This window comes from Abrus precatorius, unplaced genomic scaffold (assembly GCF_003935025.1).
Source record: "Abrus precatorius isolate BTA unplaced genomic scaffold, Abrus_2018 Scaffold7, whole genome shotgun sequence".
In the NCBI taxonomy this organism is placed as follows: domain Eukaryota; kingdom Viridiplantae; phylum Streptophyta; class Magnoliopsida; order Fabales; family Fabaceae; genus Abrus; species Abrus precatorius.
In genome coordinates, this window is record NW_020874417.1 from 32,054,984 (window position 1) to 32,080,069 (window position 25,086).

Here is a 25,086-nt window from a genome sequence, read left to right on the forward strand (position 1 = left end):
AATTAAAAACTAAACAGACTCATAAAGTAGAACACAAAAATAACATTTCTTGTACCACAGTTTATTCTAGACCAACGAGTAAACTTTTTCTCTGGCCATCAAAAAGGGGTTGTAATATGAGTTTTTAAATCGTTTTATTCACTTGATCAGTTAAAAAATATTTTGAAGTCAATGTCTGTATCTAATAGGCCCAGTTTTAAAGATAATAATAGTTAGTTTTGAAATCTGAGATTTGAGTTGCCTGCTTAAGTCATGCTTTAAGGGAGCAATTAATCTTCCAATGATGTTGATAGTAAAGTGAGGAATGGAAAAATTATAAATTACTCTGACCCATAAGTTACTTAAGGTATAAGAACATAGAGCTAAGTACATATTGGAATGAATATGAATAGATTCAAAAATTAAGTAAATGTAAACTTTAACTTGCACTTAAGCTTTCGGTGCATTAATCGTGTATGTTTAATTTAGATAAAATTTATGGATATAAAGTAAAATTATATATATATATATAATATATATATGAACATCGTTAAATAATTAATAACAACAAATCATGTTCGATGTCTTCATTGTTAAGAATGAAGATTTCATTTTATTAAATGAAATGAATTAAGAGATAGAACTTTTAAATTAAAAAAAAATATTAAAATAACTATAAAAATGTCATTTGCTAATAGTTTAATGTTGATTAGTTATTATTAATATAAATATTCTCTAACAAAATTAAATTGTTAGTGCACATGTTATGAGTTTATACTACTACTAATAATAATAATAATATGATATGTTATACTAACAAATAATTTTATTAGTAAAATTATTAATATTTACTATCAATGCATCAAATGCTTGTATGGTATATCATTTGTTAGTATAAATTTTTAAAAGCTATACTAATCATTAGGTTATTCAAATATTTGATAAATTTTTAATAAAAATAATAAGGTGCAAGATTGTTAGCCAGTGAAAAAATATTGTAATAAATAATTTTCAGTGATCATCAACCATTGAGAGCATATAACGCTAATTCAAAAGAGATGGTACAATGAAAACGTCTAATAGAGTGATGATATTATTAAATAAACGATTCCAAAACCATTAACCTCAAACTAATGGAAGACTAGAAAAATCCCATGTTAATTAGTAGGTAAGGTAACATTAAGTATAATGCATAAAGCAAAGTTTTTTTTAATATCCAATATCAACTACAAATGGTCATTAATATCTTTTGCTTTCATTTTTAATTAAGGAAGGTTTAGTCACCATAAAAGCGTTTGTTTTGGTATGAAAAGGAAAATCTAATAAGAGCTTTATTGATGTGTGTGTAGGAATGCATGTTAAAAAGCACATAATATATTTTATTAATTCTCTTAACTACATAAATATGAGTTTAATTTTAATGTATTGTTAATTTAAAAAATTTACATTAGCAACTGATTAAAATATATGACTAAAAATATTTATTATAAAAATTAATACTTTAAATATTAACAATGTACCAAATAAATAAAATTCTTATCATTTACAGTGGAAAGGGAAAACTAATAAACCTTACACAAGAAGTAATTTACCTCCGTTGGATAACTAATCATGGATGATCTACACCGCGTAAAGGTTAGTCAGCGATTCCGGCATACTGCTATTTTTTCAAAAAAGAAAAACCCTAGACTTGTTAGTTAAGTTTAATCACATATTTTATATTAAAAATTATTTTATTTTATTTTATTCAAATAAAATTATTATAAATAATAAAAAATATTTAATCATATAGATTATTATGAATAAAACATTTATTTTTAAATATTTAATATAATTATTATAAGATAAGTTAAAATATTTTTTTTCAATTAATTCACGTGTTCAATAATATTTAAACAAGTTATTTTCTTTATTTAATTTGAAGTTTAAAATTTTTTGAATTAATATTAAAATAATGAAATGGTTGTAAATTACTTGTAATTTTTTTTTTCAAATTCGGAATAATAATTTCAAATGTCTATATATTTTTTATTGAATTGTGCAATAAATAAAATATGTGCTAGTTTATTAGATGGACAAAGTTAACGCGTAATGAAATATTTTCACATCTATTTTTTTTAACAATATTTTATTAAAAATAAATTTAAAATACAAAAGTATTTTAATCTATTATAACTCTAAAGGAATTAATAATATATGTTAAGAGATTATTAATCTAATTCACATATATAATGAAGTTTTTTAAAGATCCTGTTCTAAGTTACTTTAAAAACAATACTTAATAAAATTAAATATTTTATTAATATTTAACAAATTATTATTGAAAAAATATTATTTTATCTATTTCTCATTTACACTTATATTCTCACAGAATTTATTTATTTTTAAAGTAAACAGATGATTTAAAAAAAATATAATAGTTTATTTACTATTAAGTTAAAGTTAATTATTTTTATGAACTACGTAAATTTAAATTAAAGATAAATAAGTTTATATTATCTCATTTTACACACTTTAAAAGTGCTGAATCCTTTCCCACATTTGGTTAATATCACAAAGCACTTTAATATACTCTGTTTCTGTTTGTTGCATTCCCATTGCTGATTAGCCAAGTAAAAGTTTGAAAGGGATAGGGGATTCCAAACAGAGAAAAAAAAGGTATATTTAAAAGGTTTTGAACTGAACATTTGAGCCAATCAAATATCATATTCCCATAACAAGAAAGTGATTCATTGTACCAAAAAAAAAATATATTCAAAAAGTGGCTCAAGATAATGGACACGAATTATAAATGGTGATTAATTTGTATCATTATAAATATAAAATGTATAAATATTTATGTATATGCACTATTTTTTAAAATTTTGTATAGTTATGTGTGGAATAATGGTATACAGTAAACGTAAGGTATAATCTTGAGATCATAAAAAGTTAATTTTCTTTTAAAAAATGAGGAATGAGTTTAATTAGTGATTTGTTGAAAGATTTTGATATTTAAATGATAGGAAATGAAACAACAATTTCACTGCAAAGCTAGGTCAATGATGTAATAATTTGCCGTTGACTTGCTAATAAAGATACAGATATATTGACGTTTGGCCCTTTGACGTGTGCCACACTCCAAAGAACCCATAATATTTTCATCATTGATGTTGATTTAATGAAATAAAATTTAGACAAGAAGTTTCAAGTGAATTGCTAAGAAATTTGCAAAGGAAATTCCTCCTCATTTACAATACAAGGAAAAGTAGAAAACTAACGACGCCACATGAACCCTAAGGGGCTCGCTGTTCCTTATAATTTTCAGACACTTTCGCATGATACTATATACTTTTTTTTTCCTGAATAATAGTTATTTAAAGTTACAATAAAAAATTATTTTATTTTAATTTTTATTATATTTATTTATACAATAAAAATAAATTTTAAAATAATAATTATGTTAAAAATAAAATGCCTTCGGTAACTTCTCACGCGGGTTCATGAAGTCATGTGTACACATTGCAAAAGGACAACTGCTCATCCTAGAAGTTATTGGTGGGTAGCATCTTAGGTCAAGTCGTCTCCATTCCTAGGTGTTTTCTTGCATCTTTTGTACTGCATAAGTTGTATAAGAATAAATCACAATTTTTTTAAGTCTTTTTAATAAAATAAAAATCATCATCAATTTAATTTTTTAATCTTTTATTTTTTATTTATATTATATAACTCATCTAATTTAAACATTAGAATTTGTTCTTCATTTTCATTTTTTTAAATATATTTGTCTTAATCCATTAATGTTGAGATGTCTTAAGTTTAGCTTTGAGCTTTGTAAATGTTAAAATATACTCAAATTGTAACTTTAACTATCTCATGTCGATCTCATACTTTATCCTTTATGTGACAGAAACTTTTGGCTCACCTATATTGATAGATGTGATGTTGTGCTACAAAATAATATTTGTTAGTTGCATAATGAAATATGAATGACTAACAGGATATGGGTTGATTTTAAACAAAGCTATTTTTTTAAAAATAACTATACTGCTTTCACTGTAATTAAAATTCCATCTGGTTATCGTTTGAATAATATTTTTAATTAATTATAAAATATACATTTGGTAGTATCCTAAATTTATGAATTAAATTACTTAAACTCTCTTTCAATTATATATATGAAAAAGAATTTTTTTATACCTTTTTTATTTAATTTACATCTAATAAGTTATATTTTATTACTTTATTAGATATTAGATATAAATTAAATAAAAAATTTAAATTAAGTTTAAAAATTTTTAAATTTATATTAATATAAGAAAGTTTTACACTTATATATATATACGGTGAGAAAATGAACACTAACAATGACAACTCAAGAATGTTCTTGTCGGCACTCAATAATTGTCATGAAGTTTGAATTAATTCTTAACTTGTGATTTTTTTTTAATGATAAAACTCTATTATTATGATTATTTTGAGGTAAGAATGTTACGGTTTATTAAGTTTTGTGTACTTACGAAAAAGTTAAAAAAAGAGATTTAAAGAAAAATAGGCACGTAAATCATCAATTCATTTTTTAATTAATATTTATGAATTTCAATAAAAAGATTTATCTGTTAAATGAAATGAAAGAAGGGTAAGATCAAATCAGTATAAATTTTTTGTTGATTCTATTCACAGGGTCTTTTGCCCCAGTTGCAATATTTGGAACTTTGTTCCCGGCAAGAGCATTAACGTACGAATAACAGAGTCTATAAATAGAGCAGCAACACAGAGACATTCATCACACATGTTTAAGATTTTTCAAACTTCTAAACACAAGACATTTATGCTCCGATTCTTGCAAGCTCCAAGAATCATTCACCTGCTTTCTAACTTGAACACTAATCGTGATACCCTGGGGTGAAAATAGATCGCCAAAGTGTTAAAGGAGCAAAATTTTTCTTCTTGAACAAGAAGGGGTTGTGATGGAACAGAAGCACTTGCTGTTGTCAGCATTGAGTGTTGGGGTTGGTTTGGGTGTAGGGTTGGGATTGAGCACAGGACAGAAATGGGTTGGAGGGAATTGTGAGAGTGATGAGATTTCTGGGGAACAGATTGTGCAAGAGCTTTACAAAAAAGTTGTTGAAGGCAAAGATAGCAAAATCACATTTGATGACTTTCCTTATTACTTAAGGTAATTTAAACATTCATTTTCTATGAAAGACACTTTCTTTTTTCTTTTCCTGGTGTAATCTTTGAAAGAGTCTTGAAATTTCTTGTGTTAAGATATCTATGTTTTAGTTACAAATTTTCCCTAAGAAAGAATGGCATATAAAACATTATCAGCATTTGCATTTTTAAATGGCATAATAATAATCTTGGCTTGTCAAAATGTTTTCAACATGTGAAACCATTTTAAGTTGACTTGTGAGTTTGTTGGCAATTTGCTGTGATTCTTTATGGTAAATGTATTTTCGACTTCCAGTATTCTGGGTTCTTCCCATGTCCTTTCTCAGATGATTCGTTACTGAGTTCACCTCACCACTGTTTCTTTGTCAACCCCAATTTCTTTGATCTTCTGTTTGGCTTTTTAATGTGAATTTTGCATTTTGAATATTTCTTGGGTAAGACAGATGAGAAGATGCAAGAAATACGTGATGTCACTATGAGTACGATAGTGCTCTAAATATACACAAAAAGATGAATCTAATTCCAAAAATTCATTTGTTGGGAGTGGAATATGCATTTCTTTTAATCAAAGGACTTTGGTTGAATAGTAGAGCTTATTATATGCTATTGCACTTCTCCTAGTTTACTTATGGGTCAAATTATTTCTATAGTTAAGCATGGTACTTCATTCCAGATACCAGCTATAGAAGATGCAAGATTTGCTAGTTTTGCTTTCCTACTCTTCACTTCATTTCCGATTCTTGGAGCATATAAACTGTGATTAGAATAAACCCGTGCACTTAAAGTCATATAAATCATACTAGATGAGAGAAAATCTTGCAGCTTAGTCCCAGATTATTGCATTTGAAGGTCCGGATTTTGTTCAAAGTTAATCTTAAGGCACAATTCAATTTCTTTGCCCTTAATTAATGTTTCATTGGCTTCTTGATTTTCAGTCTGATAGGTTCCAACAATTGTACTGTATATTGAATCAGTCACCATACTCTGGGTAATAAATGAGTTTTAGTGAGGAATAAATAAGCTTAACACATTGTAGTTTCCTGAATTACAGCCAATCTTCAGCATCTAGTTCTATATTTGGTTCTGAAATCCAGTCACATGTGGATTCGGTCTAGCAGAGGAATTTGATGTGAATAACTATTTTTGCTGATTCATACATATGTCATGAATAACTTCCCCTTGATTACACCATGTCTTATGTTTCCATATGATGATTAAAATGACAGCGAAAGAATCCAATTTTCATTGACAAGTGCTGGATATGTTTATTTAAAAGAAGAAAACTTTTCCAAGCACATGAGGAACCTTTCTCCAGCAAGCAGAGCTATTTTGCTTTCTGGACCTGCAGGTACTGCAAGTTCTGTCTTGTCATGCAAACATTATTTTGGTTTCCTATTCCAAATGGCTGACATTGTTGTTTGTTAAATTTTGAAGAACTTTATCTGCAAATGCTTGCCGAAGCTTTAGCACATTACTTTGAATCAAAGTTACTTTTGCTAGACGTTACTGACTTCTCTTTGAAGGTAGTTATTGACATCTCCTCACTTTATTTTCTTTGATATATATATATATATATATATATAGTCTTACCTGCATGATTCCCTTTGTACAGATGCAGAGCAAATATGGATGTTCTAGAAAAGCACCAGTAAGTTTGTGTGCCCAACATTTTACTTCTGCTCTGCCGTAAGAAGTGAAGATACTTTCACTATTTACCCTGCATTAATCTATTTTTTCACTTTGTTGTTCTCTGAATGTATATTTTAAATTTTTTTATTGAATGTGGGATGACTGTGTTATTTTTCACTTCCATGAACTAAACTTCACCTTTATTAGGTTCCTTGATTGAATATTTTCTTTTGAACAGTGCAAACATTTAATTGTTGGCTCATAGTGAGATTTCTCTGACTCATTTGCTCATGGTTATAGTATTTTAAAAGGTCTATATCTGAGGTGACTTTGGAGCGAGTGTCTGGTTTGTTTGGTTCGTTGTCAGTCCTCCCTTCAACATCCAAAACTAGAGGTACTGGAGGAAGTTGCACTCAAGTTTTCTGAAAATGATATTCTTATTTTATAATTACTTGTTATGGTGATTTTTTAGTAGGTACACTACGTCGACAAAGTAGTGAAATTAAAAATCCCATCAATCCTCCAAAGCTTCGTAGGAATGCCTCTAATGCATGTGATACGACTAGCACTTCCCAACATGGTCCATCAGATCCAGGTTATGCTTCAAAGGAAAACTCTCTCTCTTCAAATTTTAGTTATTATTTTCAGCACTTATTTTCCATAGCTTTCTCTTTATGAGAAGACCTTAGTTACATTTAGTAATTTAAATTACCACATTATGCAAGTTTTTGGGCCTGCTATCCTTCCCATTGATTGGTTTTCTCATTGTTCTTTCAATTCTGCTGTGTGCTCTGTCTGCTTCTTAACAATTTAATGCTTTAATTTGTAAATGATTTTGTTACTCATTACTTTGTAGCTAGATCTATTTGGTAGGATTCTCTTAGCAATTTGATACTTGTAATAAGGACTAATCCCATACATCAATATTTGTGCATCAAATCCATTCAATTTTAGTCAGCAAAATACTTGATGCTTCATTTGTTGCTGCTGATGCATGAGATTACATTGTTCCTCAGCAATATTATGTTGACTGTTTTAGTTTATGTTTTCAGCTCCTTTGAGGTGTGCAAGCCGCTTCTGTTTTGATGAAAAGCTGTTCGTGCAGTCACTTTATAAGGTGACTTCATCAAAGAGAACTTATTTTTAAAGCTCAGATTTTTATTGCATAGAAGAACAATATTAGTTCAGTTGACAAAATTTCAGTGTTAGATATGAAATTATGAACAATGAATTTCACTTCATGCAAATGGCTCTCCTGAATCCTCCTTTTCTCTGCTCTTGGTCAATTAATTACTTGTAAGACTTATAGTGTGTATATTTCTAAGTAAGTATAGTACCTTTTTAAATTTTTGTATGGAAAATAAATATTAATTTACCTTAGTGTCAGGTTTTTTCTGTCACAAATACTGTTCCAATAAGCAAACTTATTGTAATCTTTACAGGTCTTGGTTTCTATCTCTGAAACTGGTTCTATTATTTTATACATCAAGGATGTTGAGAAGCTCTTTCTTCGATCACCAAGGTTACACAATTTGTTCCAAAATCTAATAAAGAAACTTTCGGGGTCAGTGTTAATACTCGGTTCCCAGATCTTTGAAGATGATTGCCCAGATGTTGATGAAAAGCTTACTATGTTATTCCCTTACCACATTAAAATCAAACCACCTCGAGATGAAATCCATCTTGGGAGCTGGAAAACCAAACTAGAAGAGGACAAGAAAATAATTCAGTTTCAAGATAGCAGAAACCACATTGCTGAAGTACTTGCAGCAAGTGACATTGATTGTGATGACTTGGATTCTCTCTGTCATGCCAACACTATGCTACTCAGTGATTCCATTGAAGAGATTGTGATGTCTGCAATTTCTTACCACTTGATGGAGACCAAATGTCCAGAATACCGCAATGGAAAGCTAGTTATATCAGCCAAGAGGTAAATATCTTGACATATGGTGGTTTCAGCAATTCATTAAGAGAAAGTTTTCTAGTTACTAATATTGGATTTTGGTAGTTTGTCCCATGTATTGAATCTGTTCCAGGATGGTGAAAGTAATATGAATACTAAAGATTCAAACAAGGTTCGTGATCTGTTTATTTGCTAGAGCATAGTGGATCATTACAGTAATAATTCAAGCAGGACAAAAAAAATGATTATACAATGCTAACTGTACTGAATTGACAATTTTTTTGTTCATTGAATTGTTTTCTTTACTGTCAGGACAATGTCGGAGAAGATATCACTGTTGCAAAGAATGATACTCCTGCAAAGGTAGCTGTATGACCTATGTGTGCATACATTCATACCTATACACACACATATCAAAAGCCAGTACCCAGTACAATTTTTTTTTTTAATTTTGATTCTACACCAACTTATCAGACACCCTCTGACTCCCTTCTAATATGAAAAATAGAATAAATTAATAATTCTTATACATATTTTCATCAATTAGCAATTGTTTTTGGTTCCAATATGGATGATCAATATGCAGATCATTAACATTCCACTTGTTATTTCCTGCCAGTTTTATTATCATAGACTGAATGTTTTAATTTGTATTTCTGATAGGTCAATCAATATGAGAGTGTATTAATTCAATAGAAACCTTGTGATATGAACTTCCCTTCTATGTTTTCCATATTTTTTTTTCATTTTTTGTTACAGTAAATTTATGCATGCTTGCAGGAATTTCCTCCTGACAATGAGTTTGAGAAGCGCATGAGAGCAGAGGTTGTCCCTGCGAATGAGATAGGGGTTACATTTGCAGACGTTGGTGCATTGGATGATATTAAAGAATTGCTTCAAGATGAGGTCATGCTTCCCTTTAGAAGACCAGATTTGTTCAAAGGTGGGCTTCTGAAGCCTTATAGAGGTATATTGCTTTTTGGGCCACCTGGTACAGGAAAAACAATGCTTGCCAAGGCAATTGCAAATGAAGTTGGAGCTAGTTTCATTAACGTTTCAATGTCCACCATAACTTCAAAATGGTTTGGAGAAGATGAAAAGAATGTTCGAGCACTGTTTTCACTAGCAGCAAAGGTTGCTCCAACTATTATTTTTATTGATGAAGTTGATAGCATGCTTGGACAGCGGAGTAGATATGGAGAGCACGAGGCAATGAGAAAGATTAAAAATGAATTCATGACCCACTGGGATGGGCTATTGTCAAAACCTGGTGAGAAAATTCTGGTTCTTGCTGCAACCAACAGGCCATTTGACCTTGATGAAGCAATTATAAGACGGTTTGAGCGCAGGTAGGACCACACTTTTGTCTTATGTTTGGCATGATCATTTGTTTCCTACTTGCTTCTGTTCAGCTGCAATGTTTTCTTCATTAGAACAATCACAAGCATTATTTTCATCAGCTGTGGTGAATAGCTGTGTGCTCATAAGAAAACAAGAAAGCTTATGCTAAACAGAGATTTTATTAAATTATTATTTGAATAACAGGTCTAAAATTTCACCTTCCACTCTTTAGTTTAATTTTCCTTTTGAAATATGTTCACTTTGAAGATGTGTTTAAAATTGTTCACTGGATTTAGTTGACCTGATATCTTCCTTGGATAAATAAATCATGTGCCATTTCCATCTGTGCAAGAATAACACTCCTTTTGAGCACAGCCTGAAGCATTTCTTAGCCATATCATTACATGGTTTGCTTTCCGGAATACAATGCAAGGTATTGTTTTTAAGAGTTGTGATTGATATCTCTGTTTACTGCTATGTTGAGCAGGATCATGGTTGATCTTCCATCTGCTGAGACCAGGGAAATGATCTTGAAAACACTCCTGGCTAAGGAAAATTTTGAAAATATAGACTTTAAGGAGCTTTCAACCATGACAGAAGGATATAGTGGAAGTGATCTTAAGGTTCATTTTTCTGTTTATTCTAATTTTAATTCCTTAGAGTTCATGGTGACGATCTATTGACAATTTCTGTTAACAGAATTTGTGCACAACTGCTGCTTATGGGCCTGTTAGAGAGCTATTACAGCAGGAGAGGTTGAAGGAGAAGGTAGTTACCAAATCATTTGAGATAATTTGAACCTTAAAATGATATCAAATGCAAAATTATTACTTGCTGTATTGCTATGTAACAGCCTCTTTGTCTTATTCTAGGAAGAGAAGAAAGTGGAGGCAGAAGTTCAAAGCTCAGAAGGTGCTTCCAATGCTAAAGAAGACCAAGTGATTACTTTGAGGCCTTTAAACATGAAAGACATGAGACAGGCAAAGAGTCTGGTATGTTGATTGAAAATTATTCATCTCAATGGTTGTATTGTACTTGATTTGAGTGTCAAAGATAGTTAACTGCCTTAATATTGAGGAATTCTAAAAGGCGCTTTCAAGGAAATTCAAGGACAAATATCTGACATTGGGGTAAATGACATGGAGTTGAGGATATTTTATATTAGAAATTAATAGTTATATCAGATATAAGCAATACAACATTACCTCGAGCAATTTCATAAATTTCAATTAACCCTGCTTTTCATTCATCAATGAACATTGCACCTCCATTTCTTACCTCGTGCCTTTGTGGCAATAAATTCATTTATTACCTAAGGGTTCAAGATGGCCACACATGTCCTGATTACATAGATACTGATACAAAATTAATCGAATAATTCTTGTAAGAGATAGTAAACTGATTCAGTGGTCCATTTTTTTTTTGTTAAAACAAGTAAAAGCCTGGTGTTGTGATAGTTTTCAAGCTTAATTTCTTGACAATGTCACCTACATGGAAGAATGAGAGCTTCCAGTTGAAGATATATTTATAAGCCATAGAAATTGATAAATGTATGTGTAAATGCAGGTGGCAGCGAGTTTTGCTGCAGAAGGATCAATAATGAGTGAGCTGAAGCAGTGGAATGAGTTGTATGGGGAAGGAGGTTCAAGGAAGAAACAACAGCTTACTTATTTCCTTTAGGTTGTGGAATGCTGGTTTTATTTTGGACTTGTCAGTATTTCTTACCAAAGGATATTCTTTTAACCGGGGAAGGAATCATTCAACAGGGATATTGAAATCAAAGTATGAAATAATGTTGAATAAAGCACAAGTGAAGAGATTTTTATCATTCCCTGAAGAGCTATCCGGGTCCTAAGAATGTGTAGATGATCATCATATATGATGTTTGGGAGAAGGTCCTCAGTTTTGGTTTGGATTGTCTGCAAACCAATGGGAATTTATATTGTGCATGGCATGGTTTTGGTAGATGCTATGTGTTTTGGGGAAAGAGTGTTTTTACCCCAAACCTGTTTGCTATGATGGATTGTATGAATAACAGTCTCAGACCATAGAATTTTGTATGTTGTGGTTGTGTAGCTGCACTGCTTATAGAGTTTGGTTCAATTATTTACGTGAATCTTCTTGCAGTTTTATTCACAAGAGCCACTACTGTCATTCATCACAATTTCCAAATTATGGAGGGTTTGTTTGTATTAACATTTGGAACCTCCCTTGGTTGGAAGTGAATCTTTTTTTTCAAGAAAACTCCGTTGCACTTACCTAAAATATTGTGAAACTCATTTTAAGGTTGCTAGCTAGAACACAGAATTTACTATATGTATACATAAAAGAAATTATTTGAATGTTCAAAACGAAGATAAAAAATGCATATGAATGTAAATAATTTAACAATAATCTTAATTGTTTAAAAAGAAGAATTTGAAAAAAAATATTAAAAGACAATTTTCATTCTAAATGAATATATATATAATAAATATATTAAAATCCGCTCTCCGCTCTTTGGTACCAAAATTTGCCTTCGAAACCATCTCGTTTTGAGCAGCAGGTGTTCTATAAACGAATCGATTTGAACAGAATTGAGCGTAGATGATGTCAAATTCGTTATACAGATATCGAAAACTTGGCCTAAGAGAGGGTCTTGAAAACGACTACAGATACCCATATGCGTGCAAAGAGTTAGGGTTTATTCTCAGAGCAACTTTTCATCAATTCCCCAAAACCACGCAATCCGCCATCTTCGATGACATCCTCTCTGCCTTCCGTCTCCTCCCAGGGTAATTATTTCCCCCATCAGCAATTCTATTCATCTTTAATTTGAATACCTGATTTACTATAGCTTTTGCACTATTTTCTTCTAATTGAATGCTTACTGGAAAGTACACCAATGTTTCAATTCACAACCGAGATGTGTGAATGGTTTCAATCATTTTGTAACTTACCTTTTGTTTTTTGCTTCTGAAAAATATTTATTAAGTATCAATTATTTAGCTAGAGTCATGATTCCTCTAAGGTGAAAGCTTTTTAAATGGTCAGGAGCATCGATGCTGATAACTGAACTACGCACACATTGCACTGCAAATCTTCTGTTTCAAACTAATTCTTTGGAAGAGAAGAAATATATGAAAATAGTCACAGGTGAAAGGTGAGTAGGTGACGGGGTTGGTTAGAGAGGATGGTTCTTTTCATAGTGGAAATTAAAATTGGATAAGTGGATGAGGTACTTCTCCAGATATTAAAAAATACAATTGCTATCTGTTACATAAAGTGGGTAGGGGAAGCTGGCTGGTAAAAGTATCAAATTGTTAATTATGACCATATCCTGCTTTTTTTTTTTTTGTCCATGCTTTTCACTTGAATTAGAATTGAAACTAGCATTGGAGAATTTTCATTTACCACTGGAAGAGCTGTGCTTTTTACAATAATATGCTATCGATAAAATCAAGAAGTGTGAATTTTTGTCTTTTCTAACCGGGGGAGCAAGTAGCTGTGATGAGCATCTAAGTGCAGTCTTCATGGACCACGTTACCTTGTTTTTTATAATGCTCTCTAATTTTAGAATGCAGACTCAGAGTGCTGTTTCCGCAGTCCATTTCCTCCTAAACAGTGTAAAAGTAGCACTACCAAAGCAGAAAAAGAATATTGCTCTGACCGAATTTAAGCATGCAATAGTTGCTCATAAGAGGTGTCATAAAGCTCAGCAGGCACAGGAAGGTCAGATTATATATAAGAAATAGCTTTACGTTATATATTTATATTACTGAAGAAGGCAAACAAGTCATGTTGAAGAAGTTTCTTTTTCCTGTATTGCAGGTTCATTGCAACTGCCACAAGATATGCTTGTGCACATTTTCAGTTTTCTTGATATGAAATCTTTGGTCTTAGCAGGGCTAGTCTGTTGGTAATACATTCTTCTTTTATGTTAATTGTATATATATCATCATCTTGTTTCTTGAGGATGTGAAACACTAGTAGCTAATCATATATTTTTTGCTGTGTTGTTGTTGTTTGTTCATTAAATTTGTCATTAATATTGTTATAAATCATTATCAAATAGCAATTCATTGGTGATTCATGGATGTTTGCATATTTAGGTCGTGGAACATAGCTGCAAATGATAACCATCTGTGGGAGATGCAGTATCTTGCACTGTATGGTAAACAGCCACCTATGAGATTGGTTGAAGGCAAAAACAAAAGGCTTTTGCAGGAATCTGTAGATACTAGAACTGGTACTAACTGGAAACAGGCTGTTAAAGGATCATACACAGGTAAGTCAAAAATTGAGGAAATGTCCTTGTTTCTCTTATCACATTCAATGTGTTCCCAGATGACTAATGAGATAAAAGTATGCTATAGTAGAACTGGAAAAATATTATATACATATCTTCTTTTACTTTGATTGACATCATGCTCCTGGCAGAATGTAAGTCAATATATGGAGATAATGATCGCTAATCATTTCATTTAATTGGTTATCCGATTCATATTTGATGCTACAGTGAGTTAGAATTTTTCAGTAGTTTTCATGATCATTTCACAGAGCATGGGGGGAGGGAACTAAATCTGCATTTTAATTCTTTTAGGAACTAAACTACAGCTTAAGAAAGGAATGTTGAATTTCATGTTATAAGCTACTTTGTCTCTTGCAGATAGGGAAAAAACACATATATGCATACTTGTGCATTCAAATTTTCTCCTGTGTCTTAATTAGTTGATTTTGACATAGGAGCATTATCTAAGAAATTATCGATGAATCGGGGATATTGTGGACGCTGCAAATGTATAGTTTGGCTAAATAACTCAAAATGCTCCAATGCACGCTGTAGAGTATCTGAAATTCAAAATATCAAGCCTCTATCTCCATTCAAGGTATGTTCTATACCACTTTGTATATGGTTTATAGAATGTTTGTTTTTCGGCTGGTGCAGTTTCAAACAGACATTCCCCGAAAAGTACCAATGTTTATCTGTTTGCATGCATTGGAAAGCGTGCAGGTGGAAAACCGAACACTTAGCATGTTTGATTTCTTCTTAAAATAATTTTATGTTTGTAAAGATAAAATATATTACAAATTTATATTATATTTTATTTTTCAAAACAGAAAATTATTTTTAAAAGGAAAATTAAACATGCCCTCATTCTTCACTTTTTTTTGTGTGGGGGGGGGAGGGAGGGGGTAACATTGGGAGGAGGGAGAGGGGGCTGATTCTGTTTCCACATTTCATGGTGAATTGTCCATCGCTGGAAACTAGCTCCTTTTACCTCAGACTTGTTCCAGTACACAGTTGCGAACATGGAATCCATTAGTAGAGTTATTTGAAGATTAAAGCCTACTTTTATTCACACTAGATTGCATTGTTGATTGTCTCCAGCTATTGTACGACAGAATTTACTTAACTATATGCCTAATACTAACTTTGTTGCCCTAATTTCAGTTTGTCGATTTTCTTCTGGATGGTTCTATATCGGAACCATCTTCCTCAGACAGTGACAGTGACAGTGACAGTGACTCGGATGAAGGACCAGTTTCTAGGTTATGGGCATATCCCAAGCATATAAGATAACTATAGGGGACAGCTTTTGCATTGAATCAAATATATGAATATGATGATTCTGTTCCTATAAAATATTTCAGGTTGCCTGCAGAATAAAATATTTCTTTTCAATAAGTAGTTGGTGTCCTTTTCTCTAGTATGAGAATGATCGAGCTGCTTGCAATTGCTGATCCAACTAAAAATTTTGTAATAAAAAATATAGCATTCAATATTATTAATGTATTGAATTTTATATCTTATTATTTTTAATAAAAATTATACATAGATTTTATTGTGTGCTAAGGTACAGATTAAAAAAACTTTCATAAATTTTATCGAAGTATTTACTTACAGAAGTATATGCATCCCATTTTGTATTGCTCTCTCATGTAGTGGAGAAAGAGTAGTAGTTTGGAGTTCTTCAATTGAAAGTAAAGGTTTCTGGTTTGGGCGAGTTTGGGTGTTGACGTGTCTCGAACTTGGCACACTATGATGGCGTCGCCACAGGGAAACCATTAGACCAGGCTACAGACGAACGGCACAATGGGAACTTTTGATTATATGTTAAGTTTATTGAAGAGCTAGAAAGGTTTGTTTTCTGTTATTATATGAATATTTTAAATTTTAAAATAAAATTTAAATAATGATAAATTAAAGAAAACAATTTTCAACTTATATCAAGAAACATAATTTTTATTGTTATGATGTTTAAAATTCTAAAATTTAGGATTCACTAATTTTATAATGATATTAAATTGAAATTTTTATTAAAAAAACTTTAATTTGATCTAATTATGTCAATTTTTAAAACTTAAGTCAAGGTAAATTTGCAATTAAATTTAAATAATAGTATTTAAAATATAAATAAAAATTTAAACGCTGAATATAAAAATAGTTACATAACTTATTGAAAAAATAAATTAAGTGCCATAAATTTAAGAATACTTATATAAGCTTCATTCATTTCTAAATAACGTTGACTAATTTTTTAAAAACAATTAGTAGGACCTCTTGCAGTAAAGATCATCCCACCTATAGGTGACTTCTACTTTCTTCCATCGCAGCCCCAAAATAAGTAGCAGGCATTTTAACACTGTCAAATTCATCATATATTTAAATTTTGTATCATCAATTTTCAAGTAAGGAATTCTGTTAATGGCCAATCAAGGAATTTAAAACAAAGAACAGCAAATAGAAAATGGTTAATTTAACCTGGGAAGCACTTCCGTAGATGACATGGGGTACACGTTCATCAATTCAATGTATACAACAAAATGACATTCAATTTAAGACTGGTCATAAAAAATTCAAGATAATCCTTAAAAGTAAAGCCGGGACTTGGTGGACTTTTATTCCTCAAACTATATTTCACTAACTAATAAAAAGAGGAAGAAGGATTGCGGTAAGACTTTGAAACTTGACATCTGAACGAAACAGTCATCCAGCGTTAACAATAACCTGACTGATGAGTGTTCTAATCCTTTTTCAACCCTGCAATAGGTATCTGGCTTAAAACCTTTGCATCTAGCACGGCATACTGCTTTTTAATTTCAATCATTGCCTTTTCAGCAAATGCATCAACCTGGTCTTCATATTTCTCATACACCAGTGGCAATGTGAACAGCGACAAATAGACTGTATCCAATCAAATGGAATCAGTGTTAGGAGAATACCATTAAAAAGGTAAAAGCACAAAACATAGAAACATGCGAAATTGGGAAGAATGGAAGTAATGCATGAAATCTTACATAGGTAAAACAAGGTCAAGAAGTTGAACCAACTCCCAACAACAGAGATAACCCACAATCCAGCAACAACCTGGTGACAAAAAAAAAAAAACCTTAATCCTATTGCTGGTGCTACTGTCTGTAAAGAGTCTGTATGAAGGGAAAAGTAACCACTAGTATAGCATGGTGCAAAACGAAAAGTTGAATATGATATGAATGGATATGAATTTCAGTTGAACCTGAATTACTCACAAAATCCAAAGAAATCCATTCGAATTCAACGGATTTCATCATAAAACAAGTGTTTCACATAGGGATGAAGGGAGGAATCAACTTACGCGAAGGAACTTCCTTAAATCTCGTCCAGTTCCAATTTCTCGCAAAAGAACAAAGGCTCGGTTAATTTCAGTTCTCAATGCAGAAACAGTCTGAAGAAGGCATTCCTCAGGAATTGCAACATGCGGGATTTGGAGTGGAGACCTAGTTGAGAGAATGTCAAGACCAAATGAAAGGACATAAATTAAGATACATGACATCATAGCTCATTATTAAGTGTCAGTTTGGATTGGAATTCAGTAATCCAATGTAAATAGAATATTCCTGAAATTTTCACCTTTATTTTTAAGGGAGACATCAAACTAACTCGACAGAAACAATACAAGAATTTCGAATGGCTTACTTATGGATAAAGACAGACGCATTGGACCACAAGAAAAGGGCAGCCAGAGTCAAAATCAATAAATGGCAGACAAAGGTTATCAAGTGGTAGTCCATTAACTCAAAGAAAAACCAGAAGGCAGTGCCGGCACCAAGTACAATTCCTGTAGTTCTCTTGTTCCTCCATAGCAAAATATCAGCAGCTGCAACGGACACATGCAAGGTAACAGGATAATACAGTGAGTAGAATAATTGGTTTTATCACAAAAAATAAAGTAGATTTTATTTATCATTAAATTGTTCCAAGTTCTACAGGAAGTCGAAAGATAATTGATGAAGTAGGTTGTCATTTAAAATCAACCCCACATAACAGCAATATCAAATGATGTAGCGAAAATGTCACAAGGCTTTACATATAACCTTCTACTATAGAGTGAAATGAAACAGAAGAAATTCACCCGCCTAGCAAAATACTGTCTCATTGTTACATACCAAATCAACCAGACATTATTGCTGCCTTTCATCTCGTTTGACAGTTGAAAATTTTTCCAAAAGTTTTTTACACTAAAAGCCGTTCTAGCTTTGGATCCAAATCCAATGAATAAATAACATACATTATTGAATAGCTTTCTGCAAAATGTGATGTCCAAACATTCAGAGCTATGTAATCTAATCTAACAACAACTCACATTTATGCTACGCCAAAAATGATGAATAATGTGTCTGATTTCGCATTAGAATGCATATAAATCCACATTTATTTCAACGCTACTAATTATATGTTATGCGATAGATCCATAGCTTCATAATGTCTTCTCAAACAGACACCAAATCAATGTCAAATGTGATTAACAGAACACTGGCATAATAAAAAATACGACATCGTTATGCATCGAGATGTGATCAGATAAAAAACATTTTAACACTTGTTTAGCAATTTCATTAACCGAAATCGTTATGTCAGCCTCGGATCATAAACGACGCCAGAAATGAAAGTTTCTTTTTCTATCGTATTATTCGTACACGTAACTTCACCGATCAAAAACAAAAACACGCGCACTGAGCAATAAATGAATAATGCAAGATAACATGAAGAAAGGCAAACAAAATGCAGAATCAATAGCGAGAGGAACATGAGTTACGTTTTCCACCGCCCAAGACCTTGTGAACGGGCTGATCGCGACCGAAGAGGCGATAAACGTTGGAGTTGGAGGTATTTTTGAGCGGTGGCCTGAGATTGTGGTCGTCATCGGAATCGGAATAGGATTCGGAATCAGTGTTGTGATCGTGAAACTTCTCTTCTATCTTATCGACGAAGGAATCCGTGTCCGCTGACGCCATGGATGAGAATGGAAATGAAGAACGAGTCGCACACACAAACAGAGAGAAGCGAGTTTCACTGAAGCGTCTCCATTTATATTTGGCGGGTCGTGAAGTCCGAGCCTCAAGTTCGGAAGGTGGTTGGGAATGAATAACGGAAACCTCACACATCAGGTGCAGCCACAGAGCGAGCCAGGCTCTAACATTTATTTTTCATTTCCCTCTGTCTAAAATTATTTTCATTAAACTGGTCATTCATTAAAGTTTTTGTAGTTAAATTAGCCTTGAATTAAGATCTCATATGTTTAAAATCTCATTTATAGTTGTAGAACGTTAAAATGGTGATGCAAACAATGAATTTAATGGTTATTTTGTATTTTTGAAGAATTAGTTTGTATTTTTTAAACATTATCACAAAAAAATTATTTAATTTAAATATAATTTTTATTTAAATTCAAAACCGTGATTCTCTTCTTTGATAAATAAAATTTGTTATAAACATTTAATATTTATCAAATTAGTAACATTATTAAAGTCAATATTCCCATGTTCAGAAAACCGAAATTCAAATGAGCTGTTGGTTATTCAATATTGATAAAAAAGAAGAAAAATATTGTTATATGTTTTGTTCTTTACAAAAAGCTACATTGTTCTTTCTTTCCCTTAGTGGGATTTGGCTACGTACACTTGTGTCAGATGAAAAGAAAGCCAACTATTACTACCTTATTTAAGTTAAATAGTTAAGAGAAAATAAAGAAAAGGAGGGGTCATTTGTATGATAAAGAAAAACAAGAGTGTTTGGAAGGGTGTGGATAGAAAGAAGATGCTCCTTCCTTCCTGATCCTATAAGCGTGCATGGAAGAGACACTCAAACAAAAGTGGTCAACTTAGACAGAAGAGTATTTACACAGTTTCCTTTTCATTGTTTTCATCTTTGCTTTTTGACTGCCATCTTCAATGTTGCAGGAGATATATACATCTATTGCAATTTATATTCATGTAGTTTTCTTTTTTTATTTTTGGAATGATTCAAACAAGATAAAGTGTTGTCCCTCTAGTTATTAAAGAAGCAACCCCATGAGGTGTTACTACTGTTACCTAATACAACAAATGAAACACACATACTAGCATTTTGGGATCCACCCACTCCCCCAGCATGCTTTTAGAATCCAAATCACAAAATAAAAGTATGTTTGATTGCTGTTTCTTATGTTAAGTCTGTGTTTGGATGAACTTTTTTTTTTTTGAGAAAAACTTTTATTTTCTAAAAATTATAAAAAAAAGTGATTATTTTCTTAAAATAAGTTAAATAAAATATAAACTATTTTTTTTATTTTTACTTTAAATTAACTTTTGTATTGATATGAGAATTTGATTAAAACACAAGTATTCAAATATAAAACGTTTTATTTTTTAAATTAAATTATTTTTTAGTCTCTTTAATTTATATTATAACTATTTTTATTATGTTAATTAATTATGTTATTTTATTTTTAAAATAAAGTAAGTTTGGTCTTGTTGCTAATATATTTATCATTCAAATTCTTAAACTATTATTTTCTGTGTATATTTGAGAGTCTGTGGTTGAATTGTGGAATGAAACATATTTAAGCTTAAAAGTAAAAAATATAATAAATTTTGAAGGATTTTATAAAAAGATAAGAGTATGTATGAGTGAAAGAAGGTTTAAATAAAAAATAAATTAAAATATATTAGTTATAAAACATTTTTATACTTTTATCTAATCATGAATTGTAATATTAACTAGAATTATTTATGTTTGTAATAATTATTTTAAAAATTATATTTATTATGTATTATAATTAGTTGATATTGGACAATTGTTACATTAATAATACATTAAAACTAAACTAGATTTAGTATGCAAGTTAATCTTTTCTAATTTGACCCACGAATTCAACAGTACTTGTCTTACTTGATATGCGTTACCCACATTGTATCATATCCAGTAACCTAACCTATTGCCTCCGCCATGTTCTACTGAACCTTCTTCTCATTCATAATCATACTGTTTCATTTCACCTTGCAATTTCTTAATAAAATTTCCAAGTAAAAAACGCACCTGTATTCAGTTCACACACAGTACCCAGTCAAAGTAGGTTACCAAATGGAACATGCACAGAATATTAACTCATCCCCACCAAAATTCTCCTTTCTATATATGAACATGCACAAACATGAATTTCTCTACAATACTCGGTGAGCTTCTATTATCTTGTTTTAGTTTGGTGCTGAAAACCACACAAAACTTTATGGTTCCAAATCCTGTCTTGCCCCCTCTAGTATGAAGCATGAAGACCCCACTTAGAAATTTCCGTAAGGAAGAATCATTTGACCCATTGATTTAATTGTTATTGTCCTAATAGCGACAGGAAATGCCACCCTCAACCACTGGAATAGAACCCACACAAAGTGTCGCACTGGCGACCATCCAGTGAACAAGAAGTTAAGAATTTAGAATAATTAATTAAACAAATTTAAAACATGAATTCTAGACAAGCCACTAAATGTACTTATTCAAATCTAATTGATTTAATTTATCTTTTGCGATCATCCGTCTAGAAAACGTCAATTGCAATATAGTAGTGTGTCTTTCCTAGATTAGTGCAAATTGTAAAGTTGTTAAATTCATAGGTACACAAGACCTGGAATAGCAATGGGTTACGAGAGAATCATTTTGTGACTATGATATCACAATGGCTTTTTGAAAGCAGTCATCGCATTATTGAGTCCTAACAAGAGAGTATCAGTATACCAGATTTTCATTGAATGAAGCTAATCTTGCAACCAACAGTAGTAATATAAGCATTATCTACTTTATTTTAAAACCCTTGATTTCGAGTTATATATTAAAATATGTGGAGTAAGTTTTAAAAAAATGAGATAAATCAAGGATTAAAATGGGACAAAACGTCCTTGTGATCATTTAAGTATCATATCATGTCATATTTTATGCTAAAAAAATACACAGTCTTCGTAGACTCAGCAACAAATTCTGCCGAAGTAAGAGGAATCAATTTCATATCGTGCAAGCCATAAACCAGGCAAGTTTCCTTTTGTAATTGGTAAGAGGCGAGGGAAAAAAACTTATATATAAAATGAGGATACGTCTATTACTATTTCAACTTATTTATTATAATTTTTGTTTAAACTACTTTTTTTTTCTTATGACCATATTAATAATAAAAACATTTTAGACAAATTATTTAATTAAGACTGACAATAAACACACGTGAGACCAAAAGACACTCCAATAAAATCACACACCCGTCCCCTGTGATTCCGAGTACAATTCCTTGTTCTTACCCAATTCCAATGTGGTCAATCTTGTATTATACTTACGGTTTAAACTTTTACCAATCAAATGAAAATCTTGGATCTTTTGAATGATTGCATTTTTTTTTCTGGGTTGAGCACAAACATTTGTAACTAAAACTTATTTTTAGGATATTTTAGTTTCAAGGTGTCACTATACATCAATTCTGGCTCAGAACCCTTTTAAACTTGAAAGGTATCTTTCAGAAGTAATTTGAGCCTGGTTATGATTTGGCTTGTTTGTTGTGTGTGTTGTAAAAATGTGTAAGAGATTGATTAGCATTTAAGTTTGTGATCTTCCATTGTCATTGATCTGAGAGAAACTTGAGAGGGGGGGGGGGGGGGGGGGGGAGTAATTCTAGATGAGGACCACAAAATATTCCATTCTACACAAGATCAGCATTTTCCCCAAGTATACACACAGATAATGCAGCTTTTAGGGTTATTATCTGTAGGACACTAGGTGATGCAGTTCAAGTCCATACAATGCATTAAAATTTGTCTTTCTTTTATACTTTTGTTATTCCAAAAACATTATTTCTTGGTTATATATGATTCTATCTTTTTCACCTTTCACTTTCTGGGAATAATTTTTCCCTTTTCTCAATTAATGATTGATGATGAGGACTATCTTGTATAATTATAATAATAGATTTTCTAGATACTTTCCAATTTTTATATTTATTAAAATTTGTATTTGATTTAATTAAACAGTGAGTCAACAGCTAATAACCCCTACTAGATACGGGACCAACCCTACTAAATCCCTTAGAATTCCCCAAGAGTACTAGACAAAGAATTATTAACAATTTCAAGTTGTGATAATTTCAGCCAGGGATGGAAGAAATAAAAATAGCCTTGATGCTTGATATATTATTTTCATCAGCTGCGGTGTGCAAATTGTTTTGGAAATGTGCTCAAAATAGTCATACATAGCTTATGGACATTGAGAAGTTGGTTGAGTATTCTAACTTAAGGCCTACTAATTATGGTGCACCCAATTAAAAAAGGAATGATGTTCTACCTAGTTAGAGACAATTCTTTTGAATTGACATTTCCATGTGCATAATTCATGGACAAGAAATTCATTGAAGTCCAAGATGTATTTCTCTCTGCCATAATCCAAATTATGAGTGATTAATTTATTCATTTATGTTTGGATCTTGCATTTTGTAACCCAATAAAAAAAAGAAGAGTGGAAGACTAGCCAAACCATGTTAACAAGTCAAACCTTTTGAAGCAAAAGACTTGGACCCTTCTGCTCATTCAATGGCACAAAGACTTGGACCTCTTCAACCTTAGGTATAGTCACATAGGATGGGGTCCTAAAAGCAGCAGTACATGCGTGCTCTAGCTTTGCACCTAATGACTTTGCCTTGTAAAAGAACCCAATTTTCTGACTTACACCAGCTCTTTTTAATTGCTCTCTCTGTAAAGAAAAAAGGTAAAGCAGTTGATAGCCCTTACGTTTCCTTTGCCCTGCATTTCTCTCTTTTTTATGAGCCTTTCTTTTTTAATCCTTTTCTCTTTCGTTTTCTTTCCTTCTTTTTATCTCCCCCTTTTCCTTTTCTTACCCTCTACCTTTTTGGAAGTTTCCTATCACCATCCCTTCCCCCAAACACTAGTATCCCCTACTTCCATTCCATTGTCTAATTCCTTGTTCAATTAAAAAGAGCAAAAATAATTATAATAATAAGCTCCATGTTGTTTTTAATGATTCATTTATAATTAGATGTTACCTATCATACTCCTATACTTTCTTGGATAAGAATTACCAATAGACTAAAGTACCTGAATAAAGTATACATATGGTTTAACCACTAAAAAATGAAAAAAATGTTCTTTATAATAATTCAAAATCTCATTAGATAACCACATTTTAACCTAAGTGTTATTGTAGTTTGATAAATGTGTCCCATAGTCCCATACCTCATATAAAATAACCCTATATTAAAAACAATTAATCCAAAAATGACATTATATCTCTGTGAATCAGAGAGAAAGTATTTGATGATTCAATGGAGTGGGATCAGAAGTGGGCCAAACAAATCTCAGTTTTCAAATTTACCTGTTGAACTCTGATGAAAGACTGAAACGCTTCGTTCATGACTCTGGATGTATCAAAGGACTGAGCTCAGAGACACTGTACACTCGGTGCCTTTTTTATCAACCCTCTCTTTCTCTCTCTCCCCCACATGGTCACTCTCCTGTTTCAGGTCCAAACAACCAATTTTAGAAACCTAAAAATAAAAATAAAAATAAAATAGTGGAAAATGAAAACAAAAAGCGCACCGTTTCACTCCAAAAAGCAAAAGCTAAACACCTCTGATTCCCAAAGAAAGCACCGTATTCAATGCTTACACAAGCCATTAAACGAAGTGAAAAGCTAAGCAAACTGAACCCTCTCTCACTCGTTCATTCATCACTAAACTGTCCCTATAAAACCCAAACCCAACCCGAAATTAAACACCAACATACTATCCTCTCTCTCTCCCTCTCTAGAT

At 31.6% G+C, this 25,086-nt stretch overlaps 3 protein-coding genes across 5 annotated transcripts; 2 read left to right on the top strand and 1 right to left on the bottom strand.

Annotated features, from left to right (window-relative positions):
* The first annotated feature begins 4,728 nt into the window (after positions 1 to 4,728).
* On the top strand, positions 4,729 to 12,011 carry LOC113871309 (putative cell division cycle ATPase). Of its 2 annotated transcripts, none has more exons than XM_027508341.1 (15): positions 4,729 to 5,137; positions 6,360 to 6,481; positions 6,568 to 6,656; positions 6,746 to 6,781; positions 7,063 to 7,156; positions 7,238 to 7,357; positions 7,815 to 7,879; positions 8,205 to 8,695; positions 8,774 to 8,840; positions 8,981 to 9,031; positions 9,449 to 10,017; positions 10,497 to 10,632; positions 10,709 to 10,780; positions 10,882 to 11,001; positions 11,576 to 12,011. In XM_027508341.1, exons 1-15 carry the CDS (start codon positions 4,929 to 4,931, stop codon positions 11,687 to 11,689), a joined length of 2,355 nt encoding a protein of 784 aa, XP_027364142.1. In that variant the 5' UTR covers positions 4,729 to 4,928; the 3' UTR covers positions 11,690 to 12,011. The 2 variants fall into 2 exon arrangements, with proteins under 2 accessions (XP_027364142.1, XP_027364141.1); XM_027508340.1 differs by having other exon boundaries at positions 10,709 to 10,777.
* A 460-nt stretch (positions 12,012 to 12,471) lies between these two features.
* LOC113871311 (F-box protein At5g52880) lies at positions 12,472 to 15,841 on the top strand. Of its 2 annotated transcripts, XM_027508344.1 has the most exons (7): positions 12,501 to 12,783; positions 13,043 to 13,151; positions 13,566 to 13,720; positions 13,820 to 13,907; positions 14,101 to 14,276; positions 14,735 to 14,877; positions 15,444 to 15,841. In XM_027508344.1, the coding sequence occupies exons 1-7, from the start codon at positions 12,750 to 12,752 to the stop codon at positions 15,570 to 15,572; spliced, it is 834 nt and encodes a 277-aa protein (XP_027364145.1). In that variant the 5' UTR covers positions 12,501 to 12,749; the 3' UTR covers positions 15,573 to 15,841. The 2 variants fall into 2 exon arrangements, with proteins under 2 accessions (XP_027364144.1, XP_027364145.1); XM_027508343.1 differs by lacking the exon at positions 13,043 to 13,151 and having other exon boundaries at positions 12,472 to 12,783.
* Positions 15,842 to 16,879: 1,038 nt separating this feature from the next.
* Positions 16,880 to 19,331, bottom strand: LOC113871312 (reticulon-like protein B1). The gene is made up of 5 exons (XM_027508346.1): positions 19,069 to 19,331; positions 17,949 to 18,129; positions 17,608 to 17,749; positions 17,291 to 17,360; positions 16,880 to 17,177 (listed from the first exon to the last, which is right to left on the bottom strand). The coding sequence occupies exons 1-5, from the start codon at positions 19,265 to 19,267 to the stop codon at positions 17,017 to 17,019; spliced, it is 753 nt and encodes a 250-aa protein (XP_027364147.1). The 5' UTR covers positions 19,268 to 19,331; the 3' UTR covers positions 16,880 to 17,016.
* Positions 19,332 to 25,086: the final 5,755 nt, after the last annotated feature.

What these genes read in the sequence shown, in the direction of transcription:
- LOC113871312 (XM_027508346.1), bottom strand. Translation starts at nt 19,267, where the DNA reads ATGGCGTCAGCGGACACGGATTCCTTCGTCGATAAGATAGAAGAGAAG. An exon ending in GCGTCTGTCTTTATCCATAA is followed by an intron (nt 17,750 to 17,948) that starts GTAAGCCATTCG and finishes TCTCTCAACTAG; the next exon opens with GTCTCCACTCCAAATCCCGC. An exon ending in ATTTAAGGAAGTTCCTTCGC is followed by an intron (nt 17,361 to 17,607) that starts GTAAGTTGATTC and finishes TTTTGTCACCAG; the next exon opens with GTTGTTGCTGGATTGTGGGT.
- LOC113871311 (XM_027508343.1), top strand. Translation starts at nt 12,596, where the DNA reads ATGATGTCAAATTCGTTATACAGATATCGAAAACTTGGCCTAAGAGAG. An exon ending in AGCTCAGCAGGCACAGGAAG is followed by an intron (nt 13,721 to 13,819) that starts GTCAGATTATAT and finishes CCTGTATTGCAG; the next exon opens with GTTCATTGCAACTGCCACAA. An exon ending in TGTTAAAGGATCATACACAG is followed by an intron (nt 14,277 to 14,734) that starts GTAAGTCAAAAA and finishes ATTTTGACATAG; the next exon opens with GAGCATTATCTAAGAAATTA.
- LOC113871309 (XM_027508341.1), top strand. Translation starts at nt 4,929, where the DNA reads ATGGAACAGAAGCACTTGCTGTTGTCAGCATTGAGTGTTGGGGTTGGT. An exon ending in TTCAACATCCAAAACTAGAG is followed by an intron (nt 7,157 to 7,237) that starts GTACTGGAGGAA and finishes ATTTTTTAGTAG; the next exon opens with GTACACTACGTCGACAAAGT. An exon ending in ATAGTGGAAGTGATCTTAAG is followed by an intron (nt 10,633 to 10,708) that starts GTTCATTTTTCT and finishes TTCTGTTAACAG; the next exon opens with AATTTGTGCACAACTGCTGC.